At 31.6% G+C, this 13,107-nt stretch overlaps 2 protein-coding genes across 15 annotated transcripts in view; one reads left to right on the top strand and one right to left on the bottom strand.

The window, feature by feature from the left end:
* The window catches only part of LOC105784769 (pentatricopeptide repeat-containing protein At3g14580, mitochondrial), a 147,915-nt gene that overhangs the window by 32,724 nt on the left and 102,084 nt on the right, over positions 1–13,107 (top strand). The window lies entirely within an intron of this gene.
* Positions 2,495–10,500, bottom strand: LOC105761369 (probable disease resistance protein RF9). 5 transcript variants are annotated; one of them, XR_008190919.1, is made up of 6 exons: positions 9,433–10,500; positions 9,292–9,357; positions 3,262–5,154; positions 2,990–3,085; positions 2,845–2,879; positions 2,495–2,759 (listed from the first exon to the last, which is right to left on the bottom strand). XR_008190919.1 is itself a non-coding variant. In XM_012579161.2 (4 exons), exons 1-3 carry the CDS (start codon positions 10,379–10,381, stop codon positions 3,284–3,286), a joined length of 2,886 nt encoding a protein of 961 aa, XP_012434615.1. In that variant the 5' UTR covers positions 10,382–10,500; the 3' UTR covers positions 2,495–3,085; positions 3,262–3,283. The 5 variants fall into 5 exon arrangements, 1 of the variants encoding a protein (XP_012434615.1); XR_008190916.1 differs by having other exon boundaries at positions 2,845–3,085; XR_008190917.1 differs by having other exon boundaries at positions 2,495–2,884.

Genomic DNA, 13,107 nt, shown 5'->3' with positions numbered 1-13,107 from the left:
ACGGAGGAAAAGGTATGCCTTTGTTTATGGACTCAGCTTGCTTGTGTAGCAAGAAAAGTGAATATAAACAATGTATGTGATTCCTCCATTGTTTCTTGTAGATAATAGCAGAACTTTATGCACTTTTAACACTAGCTGTTACCCAATATTTAGAGGTTCAAGATTTCAACTTTTTCTTGACTTAAATAGTACACCATTAACCCACTTTCTTCATGTCTATCTGTGTGTGTGTGTCTGTATATATAACTTGGACTGGAACTTTTCATCCTTTAGGTTCTCAAGAGGTTGATAAATTCCCGTTTGGCGCAACATGACAGACTTGGACCTATGTATCTCAACATTGAAAGACAAGTATCATTTCAGATGTTTCCTAGTGGTGCTAGATTCAATGTCTTAGGTTAGCAGTGATTTTAATCCTTTCAAGTATTGATTTCTTGCATGCTATGTTTTTGTACTTATGCTTGTGCATTGTTTTTCTTAATATTTGCCTGTAACATATTTCAGGATTTTCCTCTGAAAATGGACTCAATAATGCTGCCATGATTGGCTATGCCTTTGATACTAATAAAAATTATGTTTTCGTGGTAGGTTTGCAGTAGAAAATCCTAATTTAATTTCTTATCATACTTGGTATCCGCATGTTTTAGTTGATCTTGAAACTTATGACATGATATGTTTGAAATTTCATTAGATTGGGAAGTTGTCTGGTGGTGAATTTTGTTGTGTCATCACTGAAAATCTTGCAGGTATAAACGTTATTGAAAATTCCTTAACAGCTGTAATGTATTATCTTTGTTGTTTTTAGGATTCTGGCTCTTGTTGTTGTGGATATTTATTGCAATTGATTGCGGTAGTATTCGTTAACATGATGTGATTGCAAACATGTTTGTGACCGCAATTTCAATCACAATTATATGTGTCATGTTGTTATAATCAAATATTGTCATTGGATTAAAGGTTTACTTTCTATCTTCTCATCCTCTTTGCCAAAACAATCATCCTTAATATGGGTATATGCACACATATATATGGATGTGAAGAAAGTATATCAAGCCTTTGAAGAAACTTCCTTGTTCTTGGTTGAAGCTAGTGCCTTTTGAGTGCTAGGTATTTCTCTACTGAGTTCGAGATGGGTATTTTGGGTACATTCTACATATTTGTATCTAACATTCATCAAGACTATTGGATATTTTGCATGTTTAGATAGAATGACATGTTTAACTTTACTCGAACTCAGATGTAAATGTTAGCTATTGATGTATTTAATTTTTCTTCCAAGTATTTTCATATCGTTATTGATGAATCGAGCATGTCCCATGGTCATGTATTGAGTCAAACTAGCATAGCTTTTAATCCACATAATCATCTTCTATATATGTTATATACATATATTATCATGTGTGATGTTAGCTTAGTTGTTAGAAATGGTCGGTTTTGCGGATGATGAAGGTCCTAGGATGCGTCTTTGAAGCCATTGCGAAAAGGATTTGTCAAGCGCTTGAACGTAATTGGAATATCTAATTTGTTCACCTTGTTTGCTCAACTAACATTTTTTTCCTTTGATTACCCAAAATAGTCATACTAACAAATGTGGCTGTGATTTTGTATGGTATTTTGCAACATTCATATCTTAGCTACTGAGATTTTATCACACCTTGAACTACAAATAGTTAGCTGTTATTCGCTCGTATCCTAATCCAAATAAGATATTGAGTTTTATAACGAAAATAATAGGCTCATATTGAATTTTATAAATCTTTAACGTTGGGTGTTAAGAGATTTCTCGCATGTGGACCCTATATTTAAAGATTTGGACATTTCCATGTGCACACATTATATGTTCAATATTTTCATTGAATCCCAATTACATTTCGAATAAAAGACAAATGAAGATTCTTGCAGTTTTTACTTTAAGCTTATTGAATAAATATCATTTGAATTAATTAAGTGGATGTGAAATTTTCAACCGTTTAAGTTAGATTTAGGATCTTCAATTCCCTTGAATATTTTTTTAAGTTTATTATCATCAAGATATTGTTGGTAGATATAAGAAGCAAAGAAAGGGGATACAAAATCTTGAATCCAAATATCGATTTTGGAATCTTTGATTCTCTTGGAATCCTTTGCCTATTATAAAGCATAGCTTGCTAAACCATCAAATGTTGATTAAAAAAAATTTTCAAATTGTATCTTCTTTCTTTTTTTTTTTTTTTTGTAAGACAATGTATTTGGGAAGTGTTATTACTTGGTAAGATTTAATTTTTCCTACTTTTTGCTTTGGAAGTGTGGGGATGAAGTGCAACCATTAAACTTGATATGATATCGTAACAAAGATTATTGAGTTAAGGATGACAGAAAAGATTATGTTGAATACCAATCGACTTGCATAAAATAAGGAAATATGTTGAAATAGGAAATGTGTCCAACATACTTATATTCAATTTTTTCTAAAATATGTATATATTAAAAAGATTATATTCTCCATATTCAAATATATATCAAACAATTATATAAAGTAAACTGAAGAGTAGAAATGAACATAGACAACGAAGTGAAGAATTTTACAATAGAAAAGCATGGTCCTGCCTTGGCTTCTAATATTACATTAAGTACATATAAAAAAATAAAAGAGAAAGACTAAAGCAGCCTTAAGTAGGGAAAAGAAAAAGGAAAGAGAAAGCAAAGCCAACAAATAAATATAGGAACAGTCACCGCAAACCAAAGCTATGTCGGAACAAAGGTCAATGACGTCTCCTTATCTGCAATTTTACGTTTTAAAAGACAAAAATGAATGTGTAATTAACTTAGATTGAAGGAAATTGAAATGGCGGAGGGGTTTGGTACCTTGCTAAACCAGACACCTCCCATTCTTCCCATACCTTATCTTGCAACCGTTTTATTGTAATTTGAAGAAAACAACAAACAGTCAACCAGTCTGATGTCATCAACCATAGATATATACAAGAGAGAAGATAATTCCAAATCTCACCATATAACACACTTTCACACGCCACTTATAATAGGAGTTTTAAATCTAGATTTGATCCCGTGAATAGCAGTGCAGGTGAAAAAATGGCGTCTTTACCTGAAAAGCAAAACTAAAAAGATCAATGTCTGACTTCCTTTGACTTTTAATAAATGTAATTATTCATTGGTGTGATGACAAATGGAGTGAGAAGGTGAGACATTGTCAAAAACGAAAGATATATAAGCAGCAAAGAAAGTAGGAATCATTTCCTAAACTAGAGGTTATGAAATTACCTCTCAATTATCATTCAATTTCTTAGCGCAAGATGTTTTGGAATATGATAGAAGGAACATGTTTGACTTCGTAGAAATCTTCTCCTCCTTCCTCCAATCTATCTTTGAATGCCTTTGGCATTGATTCAATCTTCAGTTCTTTGAGGGTTGTAATAAACCTCAATCCCTCTGGAAGCATCTTCAAGTTTCCGCATTCCCTAATCTCCAATCGCTGAAGAGAAGGCATGGCTCCTTCATCCACCTTCCACTCCTCCAATTTGCCGAGCTGTTCAAGGATTAGAGACTCAAGTTTAGGAAAACCCTGAGCAGAGCAAAACATTTCCTTTCCTTCTAAAGTATATTTGAATTCAAGAATCCTTAAGTTAGGCAGCTTCTCTAGTGTTGGCATTGGATCTTCCTCAAACTTGCACCAACTCAACCGTATGTAAGCGAGATGTGAAGAGAAGTATTGATACTCTGGTAACTTACTTATCTCTGCTGCTATACTCAACTGGCAAATACTTGTACAATTTGAAAGGAGGTGGGCCAAATGTCTTGGATCTATTTCTGAGCCGGATTCCCCAATGGCAATAATAAACAGGGAATGAAGATATTTACCACCGATTATGGGTGGATTCTCGCCTGACTCATTGAAATTTTCAATATTGAAGGGCAAATTTATCTCCAACTCTCTAAGATTTGTCATGTTGATAAGATCCTTCAGATAACAATTCTTGGTGTTGAAGTTCACAAGTGTTAGGAGTTTTCTCAAAGTACCCAAGTTCAACTTAGTACTGCTTTCACAGTCGAAAGGGAGATATAAATGTCTTAGTTGCTCCATCCTCCATATCACATTAGGTACATGAATTTCGGGAAAATTAACTCTTAAATCCAAGGTTTGCAAGCACCTTAAGTTGCCTAGAGATGATTGCAACTTTGGCCATAAGAACACAAGATCCTTTAGACTCAAGAATCTTAAATGGATGAGATTCCCTATATCACTGGGTAAATCCCACCCGGTCCAAAAACCATATGACGTTCTTCCTTTGTCATAGTTTAGGACTCTCAGCAATTTGAAGTTGTTGAACATGTATCTCCAAAATTCCCGAATTTTAAGACGTCTTGTAGAACCTACCGAAATCAGAAGAATCCAAAATAGTGGATTACAACAATCGTCACAATGTTTTTTAACGTAGTTCAACACTTCCAAGGGAAAAGATTTTTCTAATGCCTCCTCCGGAAAGAACTGATTGAAGAACAAAAGTGACCGAATATTTGGACTTTTAATGCATTGTATGAAAAAAGACTCATGCACAGAAACCCTACGAACCTTCCGAATCATAGATAATGAAGATGCATTCGATCCATCAACAATGAAGACAAATTTCTCTTGTTTTGCCTTTGATAAGCAAAGATCTCTTATCAGATCATGCATCTGAATCGTTTTGACCTTTAAGGTCGCTCTGATCTCTGAGGCTGCCACATTTCTTTCTCGTACTTGAATCATGCACCTTTCCACAAGCTCCATTAAATAAGATTCCGCCACATCTTCCGCAATTTCCCCGCCGTCTCTTTCTTCTTCCTTTGATGACACAATACCTTCAGCAACCCATAATTGAATCAATCTATCCACATCTATCATATAATCCTCCGGAAAATGGCTTAGATAGAGGAAACATGGTCTTAGATAGGGAGGCAAATCATCATAACTTAATGCTAACACATCCTCTGGTCCTTGATTTTTGCCTCTCTTCAAGTATGATTTTACATTGTCAGATATCTTTTGCCATTCGATTAACGAATTTTTCTTTGTAGCCAAAATTCCTCCCAATACAACAATGGCTAATGGCAACCCTGCACAATGTTTAACCATGTTCTTTCCCAACTCTATCATTTTCACATCGATTATATTTCCTGTATAAAAGATTAGGAATAAATATTTTTAAAAAAGTAAGGAAAATTAGGAATTAATTTAAGTACGTGAAAGAACTGTAAAAATAGGAATCTATTTGAAAACTTTGAATACTTTACGGACAGTCAATACTAAGTAAGACTCTAATTAATTTAAGAGGAGATTCAATAAAATATAATTCATTATATAAAAAGACTATTTAACTTTAAATTGGATCCTGTTAGATACAAATGAGATTATAAATAAGGTTCGAAAATTGTGTTGAGAGAATTTGGAGATAAAATTATAAGATTTTACTTATATCGTACAAGTTAAGCATACAACACAATTAAATTAATCTCTTATTTTGCGAATGATTTTAGCGGAATTTTCTATCATAATTATTGAGAAATTATTAAAAGGATGTTTTGGAAGCTATTAAGAGTTTTTTTTAGGGAAGGAAATTTTCGATGGGTTTAAATGAGATTAAGATAATTTTAATTCTGAAGACTAAATGTTTTCAATTAATTACATAATTTAGACTAATTAATTTTTATAATTTTGCCTATAAAATCATATCGAAGATCATGGTGAAGATATTGAAAGGAGTTCTAGGGTAGTGATTATGAATAATCAAAGTGCTTTTGTGGTAGGTAGACAAATACATGATAACATCTTAATTGCTCAAGAGGTTTTCATCATTTGAAATTGAAGAAGAGGGGTAAGAAATATGAGGTTGCTTGGAAGCTCGACATGAAAGAGTAGAGTGGGGACTTCTGAAAACTATTTTAAGAAAAATGAGATTTGCTTTAACATGGATTGATTGGATAATGGAGTGTGTGAGGAATGTTTCTTACACTTTGCTTATTAATGGTAAATCTAATAGAAAAATCTATCCATCTAGAAGGTGACCCTCTATCACCTTACCTCTTCCTTTTTGTTGTGAACATCCTCTCTCATATAATTAGCCTTAAGGTGAGTTAGGATGGGCGGTGCGTTTACCTGAGGTTAGTGTAAAAACAGAGGTGGCGGTGAGATTAAATACTGTAGCAACACTGTAGCTTGAGACAAAAAGTAGGCTAAACGCACCGCATCGCACCCAATTGCCAATCCAAACTTATCCTTAGAGTCGAGTCTAGTTTTATTTCTGGGATTAGCCTTGGTAGTCATTATCGAATAGTGTCACATTTTTTATTCGCGAACGATCTCTATTCTTTTTGGAAGCTAATTCGTTAAATTGTAGTAGAATGATGAACTTTCAAGAATATTGTGCAGCTTCTGGACGAAGGGTCAAGTACGATAAATCAAGCAATGTTTTTACTGTGAATACTCCCGAAGGGTCAACGAAAGGTTGATACTTGGGTGTCCCTTCTTTGTGGGAGCTTTCGAAAACATTAACTTTGAGGCATATCAAAGATAAGGTCCTCACTTTCACCAAAAAAAAAAAAGGTCCTTACCAAACTTTAGGGCTGGAAGCAGCAAACGTTATCTTGAAGGGGAAGGGAGGTTCTTATTAAAGCAGTAGCATGCGCTTCAATGTATACGATATCTTTTCGAACTTCCTAAAAACTTATGCGTGGAAATGAATTCAGCAGAAGGAAAATGAGAGACGTATTCATTGAAAAGCTTGGAGGCCTTGCTCTACTTGCAAAACAATCTTGACAGTTAGTCCAGGATCCTGATGCTCTTTGGGGTAGGATTTTAAAAGGACTTTATTTCCCGAATTCTAATTTCCTTGAAGCTAAAAAAGGAGCTAGGTCATCATGGGTGTGGAGTAGCATTCTTGAAGGGAAAGAGTTTTTAAAAGAAGACTTTGATTTGGCAAGTGCAAAATGGCGAAAGCATCTGCATTTGGGAAGATAGATGATTGCTGGGAGTTAAAGATAGGGAATTAAAGCATCCTGGAAATATTGACAGATCCTCACCAACACGAGTTGCTGAGATCATTTGTTTAGAACAACTAAATTGGGACTTACCCAGTATCTCAATGTGGTTAGAAGATATTGAAATTGCGAAATTAAAAGTTCCCCTTCACGAAACAAATGAACAAGATAAATTGGTATGGCCGTTTACAGCTGTTGGTCAATATCCGATGAAGTCAGGGTACAAGGAGTTGAGAAAGCACTATGGAAATGAGTCTTCTTTACAACCTTCCAGCTCTCACTTAATTGATAGGAGCACTTGGAAAGCTATTTGGAGCTTACAGGTACCGAACAAAGTTAAAATTTTCTTATGGAAATTGTGTCATAATGCTATTCCATCTCATTTTAATCCGTGGAAAAGATGAGACTTTGAACATATTATTCTTAGGGGAATATAGTATGAGGCTTGTTTTGGTCTTCAAGGGATAAATGATCAAACTCAATCATTTGACAGATGGTTCTCAAAGTTGTTACAAATGCCTTGTATGAGGGAGGATTTCAAAGTTAGAATTGTTTTCACTTGCTAGCACATCTGCAAAGCTAGGTGTGAGGTTACAATTGGAGGTGTGAAACTTGGTTTGGAGAGAATTATTCGAAGGATTAATTGCTCCATGAATGAATTCTTATCTGCTCAATGGATCCTCTGTTCAAACAATAACTCTGATCGAACTAGGAAGTCAAAAACTTGTGCTGATATTTGGGAGAAACCACCAGAAGGTTGGGTTAAAGTTAAATTGTGATGGGGCATTTGACACCTTGATAGCTTGTGCTGGTATTAGAGTAATAGGCAGAAATTTAAGTGGGAAGATGCTGGATGGGATTGGTAAAAGGATTAAGTGGATTCATGTCAGGTTGTCGAGGCTAAAGCTATGGTTGGATGGATTGAATTAGCTATGAAGAACAAGTGGAGCAATGTGACAATCAAGACTGACTCCCAGACTATTTTTTCGAATATTGAGAAGAGTCAAGATCGAAGATGGAGATTAAGGCTAGTCCTTCAGGTTTTTGATAAGCTGGTCATGCAACTTTCTTCTTTGAAAGTCAATGTTATTAGACGAGAAGCCAATAAGTTAGCGGATTGGTTTGCTAAATAGGGTCGTAAAGAGATGTGTTGGTTGTTCGAATCAACTACCATCTTTCTTGGCTTTACTCTTAATAAGAATGGTTTACCTGCGCCTCCATCTTTCTGATGCAAGGATCCAGGATAAGCTTAGTGAATACTGTGCTTTTTTCATGTTAGTTTATCTGGTTTAGTGTTTTAGACTTCCTATGTCTGGTTATTCTTTCTGGAATGAATGTTTTTGTGGCAAAAAAAAAAACGAGAATTGATTAATTATTATTTTAATTAAGTGATGTTTGAGTCCTGAATTTAAATTATAAAATCAATTTGTATTTCTTAAGAAAAAAAAACATATAAAAGAATAGCATGAAAGTGCTTAAGAAACTAAACAAACATATAAAACCCCAAACTCGCTACCCCAAACCCTTAAACCATGAATCCTAAATTCGTAACCCATAACCCTGAACCCTTAAACTTTAAACTTGAACCTCGAATTTTGAACTTTAAATCTAGAAACCAAACCTTTAACTGCAAGATTCAGGGTTCAAGATTTAGGTTCAGGGTTCGAGTTCAAGGTTCGGAGTTTTGGCTTCAGGATAAAATAATTATCAAAATTATGTGTTAATGATATGAAAAACATTGCACAAAAATTACTGTTTTTTAAAAAAATTGGTTGCACAAAATAAAAACATTAACTTATGAAAAACAAAATGATTAAAATTTGTAAAAGAAGAAAAGATGTTTGTTTATAATTTAAAAATTAATTATTTTAAATAATTTTATTAAAGTTAAATTAAATTGGAGAAAATATTAAATATAAATGAGTGTATAATAATTCTTTGTTATCTTAAAATTTAACGATGTGACACTATTTTATTGGTGCCTAAAACTATATCTTTTAAGATAATCCTAATGTAATTTATTCCCGTAAATAATAGCAAAGTTATTAAAAATTATAATAATAAAGATAATGAATTTACCTATTAATTATATTTAGGTGCGTGTACCATTAATTGATAAACTACAAAGGCTTGATTTCTTTTATTTATTTGATATTAAGGTTTTGAAATTTTGAAATAAAATAGATTTTATATATTTTAATTTCAATTACTGTCAAAAAATTTAAAATGAAAAATAAATTTAGCATATAACAAGAATTTTGCTATACGTATATTTACCTGTTTTAGGAGATACAATCTTTTGAAGCAATTCCCAACTTTGTTGATCGTTTAGGCACTTCAACTCTGAAATAATATACATAGTTATTTTCCATAAAAGGAATAAGAGTATTCAATTTTACCTAATTAAGAAAATTTTACCTCTTATCTCAGCATCCGAAACTATCCCCCTGTTTCTAGAGGTGAGCAATATCTTGCTTTTGCGATGACGGCCCGTTGCAACTGGAAAGGCAGGTTTTAGACTATCCCAAGCTTCTCTGGTCCAAACATCATCAAGTATCACCAGACACTCTTTAACCTCCAAAATGTTACACAACTTCTCTGCTAAGTCTTCATCTCTTTTCTTCCTATCCTCGTCCTTTAAAGTTTTGAAACCAGATAGAATGTCTTCCCAAACTTTTCTTTTCTGGCATGGTTGAGAAACGTATACAAAAGCGAAGTGCTCGAAATAATTTCTAACCTGAGGATCGTGATATATTTTCTTGGCGAGAGTGGTCTTTCCCAGACCACCCATGCCCCATATTGTAACAACCTGGCATCGACTTTCGTTCGTAAGAACTTTGACCAATCCCTCGGTATCATCAACTAGTCCAACAATATTATCATCCATAATATGTGGATAAGGCCGCCTTGATTCTCGTCTTTCAGTTGAAGAACTTGATTCTTCTTCTCTGTCCTTTAATTCCTTTACTCCGTAGGCCTGTAGTCGTCGGACCAAGTCGTTGATTCTTTCTATGATTTTCTCGATTTTTGACCTGGTTTTGTGGAGTGCCCATCCCTCTTTCAAACAGCAGGCTGATGTTTTAATACAACTCGGAAGACATCCTTTGTTTTCGGATCCAATCTTGAGAGCAAATTCCTCGACAACATCCTCAGCATCATAAGCAAGCTCTCTGATTTCAGCAACCCAAAGACGAATCATCTCTTCCTTTGATTGTTTTGTCTCTGCGTCCGTTAAGTATCTTTGCATCCATTTGAGCTCTGTTTGCAGACGATCAACTTCCTCCTCCACACCCCATAGGTATATGGCTTCCTCAGTTAGCAGCTTGCCAATATTTATCACTGCAGATGTCACAGCAGACCAAGCCATAATAGTGAGTGAGCTCAGAAATTTCTTTAAAATCTTGAATTTGGATTTCAAGATGCGAGTGCAGAAATCTTGCTGGGAAAACAATTGAAGGAAGCAGTTCTTATTTAATGGAATGAGAATACAAACAGAAAGGTAGGTAGAACAAAAGTAGAGTTTATTTGTTTAAAATTTTTTTAATTTAAAAGTAAAATGAGTGGAGGACTTGATCAACTCACTTTCACTTTACCTAATACAAATCTTTATACTTTGATGATCCCTTGTACAATGCCTTCACATAGACAGTACATAATTTTTAAAAAATTTAAACTGATAAAAATATCATTTATTTTTACCATATTACTAAATTAACATTTAAAAACAATTATAATCAATTTAAAAAGTGAAAATATATGATTGTAGTTATATTGACACAAAAGTTGTGATAATCATAATAAATTTAAATTTATTATTTGAAAAAGAAATATATATAAAATAAAAAAGTTGTGATATATATTTAAATTTTTATTGATCATATTTTATTATTTAAAATATTGTTTATATATTCAATTAGATTTTATGAATAATTAATATTAGTTACTTAAAAAATTAAAATTTATATTTCATATATTAAAATATTAACAACAAATTATAATAAATTATTTTTATATTCTTACTAAGATATCATAATATTAACTAATTTAAACATTATTTAAATACATATTTTTACTTTATAACATAATATCTAAAATAGATATTTTATTTATCAAAAGTATTTTTTACAGTAATACTAAATACTTAAATCTTAAACTAAACTTTCTAAAAGTACTCCTCAAAATTACCATTTTACAATACTTTTTAAAAATAGTGAAAAGGAACACTAAACTAACAAATTTCCCAAAATCAATACTTCTTTCTTGATCTGCTGATTATAAAATTGGAAAAAGGAAGGCTAGGAAAGTATTTTATTTAAAAGTATATAGTCAGTCTTACTTAATTAGAAAAAAAGGAAGAGTAGGAAAATGAGTGGAGGACTTAATCAACTCAGTTCCACTTTATCTAACACTAAATAAAAGTGGGGAAAAAAAAAGGAAGACTAGGAAAGTATTTTATTTAAAAGTATAGAGTCAGTCTTATTTAATTAGAAAAAGGAAGAGTAGGAAAATGAGTGGAGGACTTAATCAACTCACTTCCACTTTATCTAACACTAAATAAAAGTGGGAAAAAAAAGGAAGACTAGGAAAGTATTTTATTTAAAAGTATCTAATCAGTCTTATTTAATTAGAAAAAGGAAGAGTACGTAGGTAAATGAGTGGAGGACTTAATCAACTCACTTCCACTTTATCTAATACTAATCTTTATACTTTGATGATCCATAGTATATGGCCTTTACATATACCCTATAAACATTTTTTTGCCACCATGTACAATGTATATTTATAATCTATCCATATTATATATATAAAAGTACCAATTTAAAAAATATATATTTACAAAATATCTTTTATTTTTCTTGGTATTATTAAATTAATATTTACAAATAATTATAATAAATTTTAAAAAATTGGAAAAAATATATCATGATAGTTATACTAAAATAAAAGGTGTAATTATCATAATAAATTTAAATTTATTATTTGGAAATATATATATAAATTAAAAAAATTGATAATATTGTAAACTTATTTGAATTTTTAATTTGATAATCAAATCCAGTTATTATCTTTTAAGTTACATTAAAATAAATATTTTTCGATAAATTTTAAAAGGATATGTATTCGGATACAAGGAATTGAAGTGCTTTTCAGTTCTTGACAACAAAACTAGTGAGTATAAAAATGTATATTGATTTTCTCATGTTTTAATTTTTATTTATTTTAAAATTATTATCCTTATTTATTTTATTTTATTTTAATTGAAGAACAAACTGAGGCTCTAACAATTTCTTTTATTTATTTTTGCTCAATAATTAATTAGAATAAATTACATTTTTCCTTATTTTTTAATTAAGAATACTTATGTAATAAAATGACTGAACCTAGAGACAATTGATGGAAGGTTCATATTGCAGCTTAGAGGGATAATTCGTCATTTATTTGTTGATTTATTTAGGTGATGAATATAACAAGTAAATCAACTGAAATTTTTAGTAAATTGTATTGAACTTACAGGGAATTTTAGCTACAAATAATTAGAGGTGTTCATAGCCGTGCCTAATTAAAATTTTAGGTCCATTTGTTAGACTTGGGTTTGGCATAAAAAATGGATCTAAAATTTTTTCTAAGTTCGGTCCGGATAAAAATGTTAAAACGCGGTCCGGTTCATATAAATTTTAAAAAAATACATCAAAAATACTAAAAATATTAAAAATATATATTTTCCAAAAAATTGAAAATATATTTTAAAAAAATATGTATACTTAAATAGAGGAAACATGGTCTTAGATAGAGAGATAAATTATCGAAACTTAAAGTTAACACATTAAAATTCCTCCCAATACAATAATGGCTAATGGAAGCCTTGCACAATGTTTAACTATGTTTTCCTTAACTCTTTCATTTTCATATCGATTCTATTATTTGTATAAAAATTAAAATAAATTTAAAAGAATAGTGAAAATTAAAATGAATTTCAGTAAATAAAAGAAATGTAAAAATAGTTAAACCAAAATTTTTTTTTAAAAAGCACATAGTAAAAATAGATGAACCCAAAATATTAATTATACAATTATATTGAACACTTATATTTTA

This window comes from Gossypium raimondii, chromosome 11 (genome assembly GCF_025698545.1).
Source record: "Gossypium raimondii isolate GPD5lz chromosome 11, ASM2569854v1, whole genome shotgun sequence".
NCBI classification, from domain to species: domain Eukaryota; kingdom Viridiplantae; phylum Streptophyta; class Magnoliopsida; order Malvales; family Malvaceae; genus Gossypium; species Gossypium raimondii.
This window is presented reverse-complemented; position numbering and strand designations above follow the sequence as displayed.

Excerpts from the sequence above, each read along its gene's own strand:
- LOC105761369 (XM_012579161.2), bottom strand. The coding sequence starts at position 10,381 with ATGGCTTGGTCTGCTGTGACATCTGCAGTGATAAATATTGGCAAGCTG. Across the intron at positions 9,358-9,432 it reads TTCGGATGCTGAGATAAGAG|AGTTGAAGTGCCTAAACGAT; the intron begins GTAAAATTTTCT and ends ATATTATTTCAG. Across the intron at positions 5,155-9,291 it reads GATTGTATCTCCTAAAACAG|GAAATATAATCGATGTGAAA; the intron begins GTAAATATACGT and ends TCTTTTATACAG.